This window comes from Trachinotus anak, unplaced genomic scaffold, assembly GCF_046630095.1.
Source record: "Trachinotus anak isolate AG129_WGS33_773 ecotype Australia unplaced genomic scaffold, CSIRO_AGI_Tana_v1 ptg000019l, whole genome shotgun sequence".
Lineage (NCBI taxonomy): Eukaryota > Metazoa > Chordata > Actinopteri > Carangiformes > Carangidae > Trachinotus > Trachinotus anak.
The window spans coordinates 1,851,457-1,866,561 of NW_027273870.1; the positions used below are offsets into that span (position 1 = coordinate 1,851,457).

The 15,105-nt window shown below is 39.8% G+C and overlaps 2 protein-coding genes across 4 annotated transcripts in view; one reads left to right on the plus strand and one right to left on the minus strand.

The window, feature by feature from the left end:
• Positions 1-195: 195 nt before the first annotated feature.
• Positions 196-4,252, minus strand: LOC139636512 (GTPase IMAP family member 4-like). The gene is made up of 2 exons (XM_071504643.1): positions 2,053-4,252; positions 196-1,767 (listed from the first exon to the last, which is right to left on the minus strand). Exons 1-2 carry the CDS (start codon positions 2,096-2,098, stop codon positions 674-676), a joined length of 1,140 nt encoding a protein of 379 aa, XP_071360744.1. The 5' UTR covers positions 2,099-4,252; the 3' UTR covers positions 196-673.
• Positions 4,253-5,079: 827 nt separating this feature from the next.
• Positions 5,080-15,105, plus strand: part of LOC139636502 (myosin-10-like) — a 55,175-nt gene continuing 45,149 nt past the window's right edge. For 2 of the 3 annotated variants that reach the window (XM_071504625.1, XM_071504626.1), the window contains exons 1-2: positions 5,080-5,216; positions 8,027-8,408. In XM_071504625.1, the coding sequence (XP_071360726.1) occupies positions 8,064-8,408 (345 nt within the window). In that variant the 5' untranslated portion in view covers positions 5,080-5,216; positions 8,027-8,063. Of the gene's footprint in view, positions 5,217-8,026; positions 8,409-14,529; positions 14,704-15,105 lie in introns of those variants that run through there. The other variant, XM_071504627.1, reaches the window with a different exon arrangement.

Below are 15,105 nucleotides of genomic sequence, written 5' to 3' on the forward strand. Positions count from 1 at the left end.
ATTCTCATTTGTCCAGGTCATAGTATCTCAAAGGAGTTTTAAATCGAAAGCAACTGGACTTGGTTATTTGTCTAGGAAAAGACAAATAACTAAGTCCAGTTGCTTTCGATTTAAAACTCCTTTGAGATTTCTTGCATGTAGTATATCTTCATCATAACCTCCTCCATGCTTGTTGTCATAAAAGTGAACACTCACTGTACTTGAGGATTTTATTTCTGATACATGTTTACATCATCAACAGCCTTGTCTTTCTTGTCTGGAAAACAGGCAGATATATTTGACAGCGATACACATTGCAAAAAAATCACAGCATGCATTTGGATTTTGAGTAGTTAAAGATTCTTTTTGGCATTATCAACATTCACATGTTGTTTTATAATTAACATTAAAAGCACAGATTTATACTGGAAGCACAGAAACAAACCACAAACCACAAAATAGATTTTACATTGGCACATTTACCAGCAACATCTCTACCATAACATACCAATCCATACATAATACAACACTGTGTTCTGTGGGTGTCACCCTCTTAGATAATGACAAAAAAAATAATAATTCTGATTTTAGTTATGCTGATGAAATTGTCATTTTTTAAATTTTTATGTTTTTTATTATGTTTTGGGAGCTTCTTGAGGCTTCCTCTGTGGTTGAATTGCCTGAATTTAAACACTCACAAGCGGAACAATTTTCCAATTCCTTCCGCCAGTGCTCTAACCCCTTGTACTATCTCTTTACCAGCTTTTATCAAAGAAAATAATGGATTAAATCCTTCAGCTTCATCTCTGGCTGCAATTTCATGCCTGGACTGCAACTTTTGTCTTTCCTCTCTCAGTTCTCTGTCATGCTGTTCCTTTATTCTGTTCATCATGCTTGTCATATCCCTTTCTTTCTCCTCTTTCTCTCTCTTTCTCTCTGCTTCTCTCTCTTCTTTCTCCCTCTTTCTCTCCTCATTCATCTCCTCCCTCTCCCTCTTCCTCTCCTCCTCTCTCTCTTTCCTCTCCCTCTCTCTCTCAGCCTGGAGCTGCTCGTTCATTTCCCGCATCTGTTTTTCATATTTTTCTTGAAGCTTCCTCTCCAGTTCTTCTCTCTCCTTGCGTATTTTCTCTTCTTTCTCTTTCAGGATGCGTTTTTTCTTCTCTTCGATTGCTCTCTCGGCCTCTTGGAACATCTCGTTGGTGTAGTGGCTTCCTCCGTTCCTCTGGTTTATATTTCTGATCTTCTGGAGCAGCTCTCTGACCTGAGAGCGATCCTTCAGCTTGTTGCTGAACACATGGTACTGGCCATTACATCTGGCCACAAGTTCTTGAAGCTCTGAGCTTCCGGCCAAGAACTCCTCGATAGTGGTGTTTTCAAGAAGGTCACCATGAGTAAAGAGAACCATGCTGTACCTGTCTGCAGCCTGGCCAAAGATTTCTTGGATCCTTTGCACCGTCTGCTTTTCCTCATCAGTGTATCTGCTCAGCTTGATGAGAACCAGGAAGATATGGGGTCCAGGAGCAGCATAAGAAATGCACTGGCATACATCTTTAGTTGTTCTATCCATGCCAAACCTGGTGTCAAACAGACCCGGGGTGTCAATGACAGCAACCTGTTGTCCATCTGCTGTAGTTTTGCCCTTGGAGCAGTCTACAGTCATAGACTTAGCACTGAACTTTGATTCAAAGCACCGTCGTCCCAGAATGGTGTTTCCAGTGGCACTCTTCCCACTCCCAGTCTTCCCCACCATCACAATCCTCAGCTCCTCATCATTTGTTCTGCTAAATCCTGTGTAGAAGAATGAATAACACTGAATAAGAATGTACAACAGGTTGTATTTACAACATCTTAACTTCTTAAGACTCAAAAATGCCCCAAATCCTTAACATTTTCCAAGAAATCATTTTTTTAACTGAAACTTTTAACTGTTGTCAGATTATGAAATACAGAAATACAAAATAATACATATGCAGTTCTATCCAGTATACGTTATGTATATTACATAAAATTAGATTCAGCAGTGACCTCTAGAATAATGGTACCTAAAAACACGGATATAGAAACATGATTTACCGAAGTTGTTGGCCATGTTTCGGTTTGTAAAAGTTGCCGTCTCCATTTAGGTGAAAGAGTGCAGAGGAGGTACTGCAGCCCGAGTGAGGACTAAAGAGTTGAGAGTGTGTCCTGCAGCATATTTTGATATGGCCCATTGCTCCAAACACACCCTCAACCAGCTGAACTGGTCTCACAATGAAACTGAAACTAAAACCTTATGTGGCAGTTTTGGTTATACAAGGATTTATTAACAGATGGTGCATAAATGGGAACATATTAAAAACCATTTATCTGGCACCTTTTTTTGCCTCAATGATGACAACCAGTTATTCTTCATTAATTTATCAAGAAGTGACATTAGATAAAAAATATTTAGTCACTTATTTACAAGAAATGACAGCAGTTTTGCTATTTTTTCAGGCTAGAATGTACATAACCTTACTGTTGTCACTTTATCCACATAATGCCTTTTTGGATATTTGCTCCAATGGTATTTCAATGCACAAAGCAATTCATATTTAACACATATATGCATATAGGCATATACATCTGTTGGCCAAAAGACAATCTTGAGTTGAATAGTTTTAGGTTTCTGCCTTTAAATTGTCTCTGAGGGACAAACTCCACCAGACTGACTGAAGGAAGTGCAGAAAAGTATCAGATAGATTTTTCAGAAAAGATGTGACCTGTAAAATGATATTTCAAATATGCAGGTGGAAAAACTAGACATACAGCATTACAGTCTCTGGTTGTACCAGTAGTTCTGAGAGGATGTACATCGTGTAAATTCCAGTGTGCTTATGTAGCCATCGGATCCAGCACTCCTTTTTGCTGGGACTGATCTGGACAAAACAGCATGTTGAAGCTTCTTCTTATAAACCTGTTAGCCTATTTGTTGTGTCACGGCCACACCAGCTGGGAAGTTGGGACAAAAGAGAAAGGAGAGAGCTCGATGTGTATCATCATGTATCATCACAAAGATAAAAAAGATTGAAAGACACTGAAACAGACAGAATATTGTTTGGCACATGGATTTAGGTTTGCATATGGATGGACGTGTCCCACCAATGATTTGGGAGGACAGAATTGTCCCTACCAATATTTGAGTGAGCTCGTTCACACTGTATTTGGAGTGAAGTCATTAGATAATTCTAATGTGTGCTCCCAGAGGCTACTTCTCCAAGATGACGGATTGTCATGTTAGCATTAGATTAGCTGAAAGGGCGGGGACTTTCTGGAGGCTCACGTCATGTACAAATATCACACTCAACTGTAGACATTGGTTGGAGCCAGTTTTGAGTCAGTCCAGACCTCAAGCATGGGTGAAAATTTTGTATTTCAAGACACTTGCATTGCACTTTGTTTCACCCTGGGCCCCTTTACGCTGGGTGTAAGATAGGGCCCTAAGGGTTTGGCCAACTTAGCTCTAAAATTTGCGGTTAGTGTTGTTAGAGTAAAATGTAGCTGAAGAATAGAGGTAGTGTATCAAAAGAATCTTTCCCCATCTATGGCAGGCAAAATGTCTCAGTATGCACTACGCTTCAAAAGCCCTACAGTAGCTGATAAGCTGTTCTCCCGAATTCCAGGAATTAAATTCATCAGGCCCTCTGACCTATCTGACTATCTAACATGTAGAGTATTTCGCTCCTGTTTTCTCTTTCTAAATAAGACATTTTCTATTTTAAATGTTTTGTACTTACCAACACCCACAATAACCTTTTGTAATTCTGGCTCATTAACAGTTCCAGCTGATATTTCCTGTTTTTCCTCATCAGTGTATCTGCCCAGCCTGATGACAACCAGGAAAATATGGGGTCAAGGAGCAGCATAAGAAATATATTGATGTATATATTTAGTTGTTAGTTTTAGTGTCAGACTAAACAGGCCCTCCTCTCTCTGCGCTGTAATTTTTTTTAGGTTATTCTGACATCTACTGACTTAATAACTTATTGCTCTCTTTCAGCTCGTTATCAGTCTGTTTTACATGGAGGCGCATGGTGGGTAGTAGTAATGTCTGTCTTCATGCAACAGAGGGCACTATTTAAACACAGTAAGCTGTGGTGCCAGACTGAATGGAAATACATATCCAAACATATTTAAAGTAACTGAATTAGCAGGATATATATTAGATTCCTGGCCCATTGAGAAGTCCCTTTTTAAATTAAAGCTTTTTGTAAAATACCTAACCTTGTGGTTTACCTTTCTATATTTTCAATTATATCCATCTCAGTTTTTTCCAACTTAAATTTTATTCTCCTGTGTCTGCTGATTTCATGGTTTGTTTTTATGATCTCATAATCCTATTGCTCTTATTTGCATTTGCCTTTGTGTAAATTGCTTTGTCTTTTCCCTGTGAACATTTTAAGACAAGTGCAACACAAATATACACATTTTCTATTCACAGTGTGATACCATATATTATTATTTAGAATAAAAAAAAAAACATATTAGATACATTGAAATAGGATATGACAAAAAAAAGTGAGAGATGTCAAGATAACACATTACCGATCCCACAGGACAAATTAAAGAGATAAAAGACTACATATATAAATAAATAAATGAATAATGAGATCAGAGTGAACAGTAAGTACAAAAAAGAAATAAGAAAGCTATTTAAGAATACAGGATAATAGAATAGTAAACAATAGTATGGGAGTGTTTGTATAAAATCACATGTAGTGCAATAAAGTAAGGTGTGTAGTTGCAGCTGTTCTGGCATTCATTAATTTCTGAAATATATGTGTCGATATGAAATTGATAAATACAAATATGTTCCCATAATAAAAGCTGATTGTTGAATCAGTGAGAAATGGATGTGCTCATGGTGTGTGCGGCCGCAGCAGCATCCACCGGCTGCAGGTGTCGGTATCTTGGGCGGCAGTCGTCAACTATCAAAGTTTTGGGATGGAAATTATTCTGGACCAATCGCGATGAGGCATCACACTTTGCTCTCCAATCACAATCCAGATCCGCGGTGTGGGCGTTACCCAAAAAGCAGGAGTGCGGCGGTGCGGTACGTCCTCCCTGGCCGGCAGGGTTCGGTTGAGAGGGTGCTGGATGGTGGGGGAGTACCACTGATGAGAGAGCGGGCGAGAAGAAGGGACTAATTCAGCGCCGTTACACTTATCCACCGGATACTGTGAAACACCCGGGCAGAGTTTCTTCACCTACCGTGTGTGGTGAGTTCACCAGAGCGGCCAGGGCCGGTGGCTTCGGTCGGGATGCGGCGGTTAGCAGTAACCGTTAACAGGAACCGTTAACGTTAGCTAGCGGATTATTGTGCCGTGACTTTCCAATGATGGAGGACCGTCCGCTTTGCTAACGTTAGCCACGGGGCGGTCTCTGTTGGTGTGAAATAGTCTTGAATTAATATTTGGATTAGTGTTTGTCCCTTTTAGGAGTTTAATCTTGAGGAGCTGCTGTGAACGGTGTGGTCATTGTCCGCCTGCTTTTATCCCCACCCAGACGTCTCTGAGCCACCCACACCCATGATGGGGTTTTGCCTGAGGAGGCTGCTCGGTTCATCCCTAAAACTCCCATCTGCATAGAAATTGGACTATTTTAGAGCTTCTTTTTTTCACCTTATAGCTGCATAAAGTAATAAAAGCGCCAGTAGAGACCCGCCAGTTGTGTTTAGGCGGTTGCTCAGTGCTGGGTCCTTGCAGGCATCTTTTCAAGCGGGTGGGATGTGGAGCACAGCAAGCCAACTTTGAGCTAACGTTAGCGGGCTAACCTAGCCGATGCAGCTGTGTGGCCTGGTCGGGATTTATCAGTCCCCGACGAGCCTTTTACACGGCTCATGTTGACATATCCTACTGCAGGTACGGTGTGGTGCATATTCCCCGTAGTCTAGAGCTGTCCGAGGGATCAGAGTAAGTGTTTTCCAGTTCAGGGTGAGGGGATGCAGCCACACTGATCCCCCCTCCCCGTCCCGTGACCTGACCCAGATTCATGTCTAACCAGCGGCTGATTTAAGCATGGGACTTGATTGTAGGTTAAATATCTCTGAGCATTCATCAGATGAGGTTGTCTCAGATTAATAAGAAGCAGGCTGGAGTGGTGCTCTCATTCAGACTGTCTCTGCATCAGCTGCTGAGGGCATCAAGTGCCAAGTTTTACAAAGTTACCCTGTTCTGTCTGCTTTTATTATTGATGTAGTAATTGTATCCCATATTGTACATGTAAAAGCACTCAACAATCTTGTTATACTACATGGAGGTCTGCAATGAATGAGTATTTTCATTATCAATTAATCTCCTGATTGTTTTGTGATTCATAGATTAATTGTTTCATCTATAAGGCGTAAGAAAATACTGGAACATGCCAGTTGCTGTTTAATAAACCCCAAGGCGACATCTTTAGATTAGGACTACTACTATGTTGCAGTTATTTTTATTATCTAACAATATGGGAATTATTCTCTTGATTAATAGTTTGGAGTGTGAAATATTAAAAAGAAAATCCTAAAGCCTGAAGTGACATCTTCAAACGGCTTGTTTTGTCTAACCATCATTTTAAAACCTGAAGATATTTAATATATGATCAAATAGGACAAAGAAAATAAATGTATCCTCACAACTAAGAAGCTGAAACTGGAGAATGTTTGGGATTTAAATAATTATTCAAATATTTAAAAAGTTGCTAATTAATATTCTGTCAGTCAATTGATCTTTTCAGCTTTGATAATATTATTTTTTGGCATTTCCAAGGTTATTTATCATGTGAAGTGAATTGCTTAGGTGTAGAGATAAAAAATGTTTCTGCATTATTTTTATTACACAAGGTATCTGAAGAGGCTCTAATGGTTGAAGATACTGTGCATGTGGGTTGGTTATGCACAGGGATGGAGGTGCAAAGGCTTGACACTCACACAGCAGTCTGTGTGGGCCCAACAAAGCCCTAAGCAAAGGAAAGACAGCAAATGAACCAAACTACAAGACAATACGCATAATTCACTCTACATTTTTTAAAACTTACATTCCTCTCATTTGGTCAGGAAAAAAATATTTTGCTTTTCCAACACAACAGTTGCTCTCTCTCTCTCTCTCTCATGCTGAATCTGTCACTGTTTACAAGACATGATGATTGAAATACTAGTATTGTTGTATTTCATGATCATTCATATTTGCGTTTATTTTTATGAACAGTTGATACCTATATTTGCTGTATATATATGCACATGAACATGATCCAGATGACCCACATTTTTATAGTAGTGGTATTTATAGAATGTTATTCACCACGAGCCTCTGCTGAGTTATGACAGGCGAGCAGCAACCATCATGGATGACTGTAATAAACTCTGACACTTGTCATTCAATCAGACATGCCCTGAAGTATGCTTGTTTTTATACCGCCATATTTCCTCAATGAAACAATAATAATTGTCACCAAGGCAAACATTAGAAACAAAGGCATTAGCTATTGAGAACGTAGCTTCTTGTGGAAGAGATACAGGTTGTTGATATGTGACAGATTCCGGTCACTTAAGATACGATCTGAATGCTGTCTCCAGCATTTAACATCCATTAGAGCAGCTGCATCTGCATTAAAGCACTTAACCACCAGCTTCAACATTCAGCTGCATTTGTTACCAGGAATTTTATATAACTTTTACATCAGCTTTGATTTTTAAAGTGTTTAATAGGTTGGATTAGCCGAAAACAGACATCCACCTCTGGCTATTTTAATCTAACAATTGAAGATCAGTTGATTTAACAGAAAATATATTATAGTGATATATTGTGATTTTAAAATAACATGCATTCCATTTAGTTGTTATTAGCTAGTTTAGTGTCCCACTGTCACGGTTTGGCGGATCACTTGATCAGTAGCACAGAGTCATCATTAATGCTATTAGTAAAAGCTTTGGGTGATCTCATCTGTGCCTTACAGAGTGAACAACGCAACATTAGTCAGCCGTATGGATTTTGAATGTGGCATTTTTTTGTTGGTCAGATGAACATAATATTTCCTCTCCTCGCTCTAGGTGGCCACGTGTGTTCTGCTTCTGGTTTCCAGCAGCAATGTCACAGAGGAGTGGGCAGGAGGACCCGGAGCGGTACCTCTTTGTGGACCGGGCTGTGGTCTATAACCCAGCGGCCCAGGCTGACTGGACTGCCAAGAGACTAGTATGGATACCGTCAGAACGCCATGGCTTTGAGGCTGCCAGCATTCGTGAGGAGCGTGGTGATGAGGTGGTGGTGGAGCTGGCAGAGAATGGGAAGAAGGCGGTGGTCAACAAGGACGACATCCAGAAGATGAACCCACCAAAATTCAGCAAAGTAGAGGATATGGCTGAACTCACCTGCCTGAACGAGGCATCTGTGCTTCACAACCTCAAAGACCGCTACTATTCTGGCCTCATCTATGTGAGTATTTCACAAGAAGTGCAGTCACCTTTAAAAAAATCTTCTTTCACATTCCAGAAACTAATTAAATGTCTAAAATATAATTTGATTTGGTGCAATTCTAGTGATATATCACTTTGCCAGCCGTAGAGTTAATGAAAGCAGTGCTGTTGAATTAGTAATGTCGGACAGAGAGATTAAGTATTATTATTGCAGTCACTAAAATTTTACAAAAACGCTGCCCTAACAGTAGTTGTGAGCTCTCTGTTCAGCAACAATAACGCCCTTTCTAAAAATGGAAATGGTAATTTTGGAAAATGTGGTTATTGGCAAAATCAGCAGCAGAAAGATGACAAGTGTCGTTCTGTGTTGGTGTTTCCTTGTTTTTGATTCAATATTTGTCAATACTATTGATTGCTTTTGAAGGTTGCTTGGTCCACTTTACAATATGCCTAACATGCCTATTAAACCATTCATAGCATTTCACACTTGAGTCTCTGAAGCGGCTAAGACACAAATTTCCTTCAATGAACAAGCCATCATGTCCTACATAAGCCGCTGATTCCCCTGATTATGCTCCACTTAGTGACATGCATTCCTGGAATAGCCCAGACACGGAGCTTGTGGGGCACTTGAGACCCAAGGAAGAGGCAGGGGCTGAAGGGTTCACACTTAGACACCCAGTCACAAAGACAGAAATGAATTAGCTGAACTAGAATTTACTTGGGGCAGAGTGTTAGGAGGATGGAGGTCTGCTTATCTTGTCATGTTGCTCGATTACGTACTCAGTAAATGATCAGAATGTCGACACTGGGCATGAGATAAGATCAGAAAAACTGGTTAGGGCTTGGATTGTCTAAAATCATTTGCATCTTATATGTACATCATTTAAAACAAATCTTTCCTTTTAGGTCATTATTCATCAGCTGCTCCAGTTGTATTAGGTTTTAACGGAGATGAGCTGCAGTTAAAAGTATTTCTGTGGTTTTCTGCATTGGCAACTGAGACGGATTTCTGGAAGCGTCACGGATGAAGTCATGACATTTGAAAGGTTAATGAAGAGACTATGTATTCTTTGTGTTGATGAGGCATGATTACATCACTGTCATCATCCAGCAGATGTCCTGCCAAACCACCAGCATTATGGCATTATGTCCCACGGTGGAATAATTAAAGGAAAGAATCCACTTGCAGGTATTCTTACTCTCCTCGGATCCAGATACTCTGTGATCTTCACTTTATCCCAACACCTATTTTATAGTGATGGGTTTGTACTTAATATTTTGCACACTTTACTTGACCTATATATAGCATAAAGTATATTCTTACTAAAGCTAGTAATTTACTGTATTAACCCATGTCTTTTAACAGCTCTCAGAAGGTCTTCTTGGTCACTTTCCTGGTTAACTGACTTCTCCTTCAGTCTATAAAATGATAAATTGTGATTGAAATTTCCCTGAGCCCAAGGTGACTTATTCAACTGTAAGTCCAAACCTCTAAATGACATTTGACTCATTTTTGTAGAAGCTGATGAAAAAACATTAAAATATTTACACGAGAGGCAAGAAACCAGTGAATTTGTGGTATTTTTGCTTAAAAAGTGGTTTCTAAATTAATTGATTATCAACATTGATTCAATTATGTTTCTTTCAATCAGCTAATCCGTCAAAGTGCTATTTGCTTTTGCTCTAGATATGTTACATCATGATCTATCAGGTGGTGTCTCTTTTCTATGCGCGATGTTAGTGAAGATTAGTGACTTATGATATATTTAAGTCTTTATATAGATGAGTAATGATTATAAAGAGCTTCACATTGCACAAATGTCATGCAAATATATAATTCCAGCGTAATCAAGGGGAAGAAACCCTCTTCAACTCCCTAGAACTCTCTTTTGAATTTATATATTTATTTTCTGCTGTTCTACTATATTGTAGAAAAATATATTTAACCACTATGTAATTGACATAGTGAATTTCAGCATAATTTCACATAATGTAATAATTTATCAACAAGACAAATTAACATTCATCAGCAAACAACACAAGAGACCCAGAAATCCAGTGAACTTTGAGAAATGTTGTTTTTTATTCTTTGTTCTGTAGCTAAGGGGGGAAATAATAAAATCTAAAAGCTTTTGTTGCAGCAAAGTTAAAAAAAAAAAAGTATTATGACTTCATAAGTGAATGTTTAATAGATGAAAGGCTTACCCTGTTGACGTCAGCATGGTGGGGGATGTTAGGAGCAGGCAAGGTGTAGCAGTGTGAGCTCTGCCATGTGGTCACTGTCTGCTGATGGCTGTCTGCCAAGAGACGGCTTGGTCTGTTTGTATCTCCTGAGAGCAGAAGCTGTTTGCCTCCAAATTACAATAATCATGAGCTTACAAGAATTTTCAAAGTAATGTTTTTGAACATAAATGAAAGCTTATTTCTTTGTACATCTGTTGACAAAAGTTAGTTATTGGTTCCAAGTTCTCACTCTGCATGTGCTGTGAAAAAAAACTGGGTACAGTGTGACCTCTTTTCTAACCTGAGCTACAACAGTATTTCCATTAATTTCACATTTTATTCACTCATTCAAATGCAGCCCCGGTAAAAAGAACATCTTTTTATTTTTTAGTATTTTCAGAGGGCTTATAATGGAAAAGGAAGTGACCCCAGCCTCATCCCTTAGTTCTGGGAGGCTTGTGCTGAGTCACACTGTAACCAAACTGCCGTAACAGAGTTCTTTGTGTTCTCTGATAAGCAACAGCTGTCTACTCAAATAACTGAAATATTTTTCACTTTTGCTGTCAAAAAACTGCCTGCGCTTAATTAACAACCAACCCAGGCCAGCTTTTGGATGTCTTTGCTGTCATGTGGGGTCAAAGACAGGCTTTTGTTCTTATACAGTTTGTGTGCTTAGTCGATTTTTGTGTTGCTAAATTACCAAGGTGAAGGTGATGAACCAGGATTTTTGAGAGATTTAACTAGCATGCATGAAGAACCTTGTTGCCTTCGCATTCTTGACTCTGCATGTTTTCCTGTCCTGATTTTGAGGATTGTGTGACCTTTTAAGTCAGAACAACACAACATAGCACTGTCATAACCTACTTTAGGAGGCAGCGGATGGAAATGTGATAATCACACTTCAAACTTATTTGCATTAGAACATAAAAGGAAAACAGCTGTTTATACACTGGAGAAATGGGCAACTTCTTCAGCTCAAAATATGTTTCAGTCATTGAAATAATAATGGATATACAGCACAGTCCCATATACAGCCCCATATCATGCCTGTCTTTGCTGATTAGCATGGTTGATGAAATATGCTTCAACTCAGTGGCTGAGGAGAAAGGAAGACTGGATATAGTAACGATGTCACTGTGATGTTTTATTGAATGCAGGTCACTATTTGTTCTTCCTTTGTTACATTGTTGGTGCAGAGTCTACATCCTGAAGAGGATGAGTGGCAGCTCCAGGCTGAGAGCTTTGTGTGAAGGCCTGTGTCGGCAGGCTGTTTCTCTGTTCATTAAGCCTGCCTCTGACTGTAGCACTGGTCTGTTTGTTCTGAAACCTGGACAAGATCTTTTCTCTCTTGAATGTCTTTTCTCAAGAAAACAGCATCAGGCTTGTCCAAGATTTTTATTTTGCGACCACATACTGATAACGTTTATGAGTCAGCTCAGGAGAAGTTCTTTATCTTCATATGGTTGCTTCATGGGTTTCTATTCACATGTAGCGCACGATGCCGTCATCGGTAGAAATCATTTCTAATGGAAATTACAACTCCATCTCATCCAGCTTTCCCTTGATTGTGACTCTTTTGCCAGTTGGCTGGGTTTTCTCTGGGCTTACGCTATCTTGTGTAAAGGTTAAAACCACATCCTAGTTTCTGGGTCTTTGTATACAATATATATAATATATATAAATGTTGAGTGATATTAGAGCAGCTTAAGATTTAGGGCAAATATAGAGTTGCTATATATTGTCTGAGTTGCAGATGGCTAATGTTGTTTTAGGCAAATTAATTTCGTCATTTGCTTGTGAAGTCGGTAGAGATGCTTACGTGGTTTTTAGGATTTAAAAGACATTTAAAGCCCAGTTAGCCCATTTATGTCAGAATGGACGACACTGATTCATGCAAGAGCAGAGACCCCAGAAATTTTTCCCCTTCTCCGATTGAGAATTGCTAAGCACTGCTTGGTTCACAGACATTTATTTGGACATTTCCGGAGAGCTGGGAAGCCTTTCAACAGTGTCAGAGTTCTCATCTGTTGACAATAGTTTCTCTGGGTAGTGGACTCAGGACTGTGTTGATTAGCTCAAACTCATTTATGGGCTCAAAATAAACTGCATTTAGTACTCAAAGATTCAGATGTACGTCAGTAGATATTGTTGACTGACTAGTTCCTTTGTGGAAACTCTGCATTTTAACAGAAGGAACAAACCACAACACTCTGGCTGGCTGGTGTCTTGTTATTCCTGGTTGCTCAGGCGTCCAACCCCTTGCCCTCAAAGCACCACTAATCCCCCAAATACCTTCTGGGGTCTACCGTCAAGGACAGCCAGCTGAGTCATTCTTCACCCCACTGCCTGTGGCCCACGCTGGGTCAGGGGCACTGATCTGTCTGCCTGGCGCGGTGCCCACCGTAGGGGGGCCTGGGATGGGGTTAGTGTGGCAACAGTGCATCCACAGCACATCCTGCAAACTGGAGTTGATGTTTACAGTCAATGCCAGTTAGCAAGGTGTAAGATTTGGTCTTAGTAATGTCAGTGCCAATCAGGAAAGTTGATTAGTGTTAGAGTTCACTGGCAAATACAACTGGTGAGTCCAGAGTAACAAATCTCTACAGTGTATGGCTAGGTTGCAACACAGAGCTGTTTCTAAAGCATCTGTGCACATGGAAGAGACTGGGGAGGGGGGGTTTGATGGCCATCTGGTGATCTCGCCTCCACCTTCCACACACAGGCTACAGCACCACACAACCACCACCAGCCTTAATTTGTGTCAGTCTTATACATGCATTTCCAAGGGTTATACTTTTAACGCAATTTTATAACTTAAGGCTCATTACAAGCGTGTGGACTTAATTTAAACATGTAAAGTTATAGCATGAGCTTGATTTGGGGCAATATTGAAATTAATTATAATTATTAAATATTTTGATATTCAGTGCCAAATTTTTTTTTTTTGTTTTATGTTTTAATTTTAGCACAACACAGGTTTTGGTTTTAACACACATATGAGAGAGATTCACTAGAAATTTTTGAAATTTTGTCCAACTTCTGCTGCAGAATGTCACATGTCACATGACTGACAAGGCGACTGCAGTTTTCTGAATTAAGTATTGCAGTTGTTCTCCTCCAGCTGCACCAACTGGGAACCACCTCTGTGACGACAGAACTTTTACGTGTCGTATGTTTTTATTCAGAGCTGTTATCACCTGTGGGTATCTCACCCAAAGAGGATGCAGTTTTGTTTGCTGGATCTCCTCCTGGAAGCTCACTTATATGTGCACTAACACTGTTACTTTAATTTCCTGCAAGAAAGCTGTAAAAACAAGTTTTCCAAGTTGTGTAATCTACGGACCATGATTTGGCCTCCTGTTGTGTTCAGGTGTCATTTTGACTAACTTTCTTCCTGTGATGTAAAAGGTTACGTCAGCTTCCAGTTTCTTCAATGATGTGAATTCTGTTGAGTGCAATCTAATTTCCAGTTTGGCCAGTATATTTGTGGTATGTCAGATGACGTCTTTATTTCAGAGGTGAAAGAAACTTTGAAGTAATAAAACAGTAAACTTGAATATTTATATATTCTTTATTGCTCAGATTAGGTTACGTTTTAAGTGAAGTGTCCCCTTAATTTTGTAATACGTGACATGATACCGTCACTATAGAAGAAAAAAAAACAACAAAAACACTGTGATATAATTTTTAGGTCATATTATCCACCTCTGTGATTAACTAATTTAACTTCTGCCACGTCAGAGTTGCATACAGACATTATGTGATGATATTCAGTTATTTCCGACTCCGTGTTGAGCACTGCAGTAACTTCACTAAGTGATTTCAGGCTTCACAGTATGAAACTGTAGATGCGCAGTGTGAATTTGTGTTGTGAACCTCTAGCCAGGTGACAGTTGTGATGTGTTTTTTTACAGGTCTTTCTCTCACTAAGTCACACACAATCCACTCTGCTTTGGTCATGTTACCACTGTTCCACTTCAACAACTCCGTTAGCTGGCCGTGGGCCCCCAGCAGCCCACTGGACGCCACAGACAAAATAACTACAAGAATGTGGCTTTGCAGCCCGGCCAAGCACAGAGATCAGAAAGGTGAAAACAGAGTTACAGTGAGAAGGAGTAGAGAGCTGACGGAAAGTTGGGACCACACCGTGCACTTACAGAGTTTACGGATGAGAGAAAGTTTTTATTGGCAGATGAATCAAGATTTTGATCTCAGTCATTGATATATGTTTCAAAAAGCCTTAATCCAGCAGCGTCTACTGTTTACTGTGTATCCCCTAAATTTGTTGCTCAGGCAGCAGCAGACATGTCAGGGATTAACCCTGTCCTCGGCTGTCTGACTACATGTCTGTGTGAATTATACAGCTGAGGGACGGATCTACTGTTGTGAATTAAGATCACCACACCTTCGGTTTAATTTCTGGTGTCAGTCAAAGGATGTCTGGCTAAATTTTCACCAGTTTAATGTGGGAAAAAAAGGAGATGAGGAAT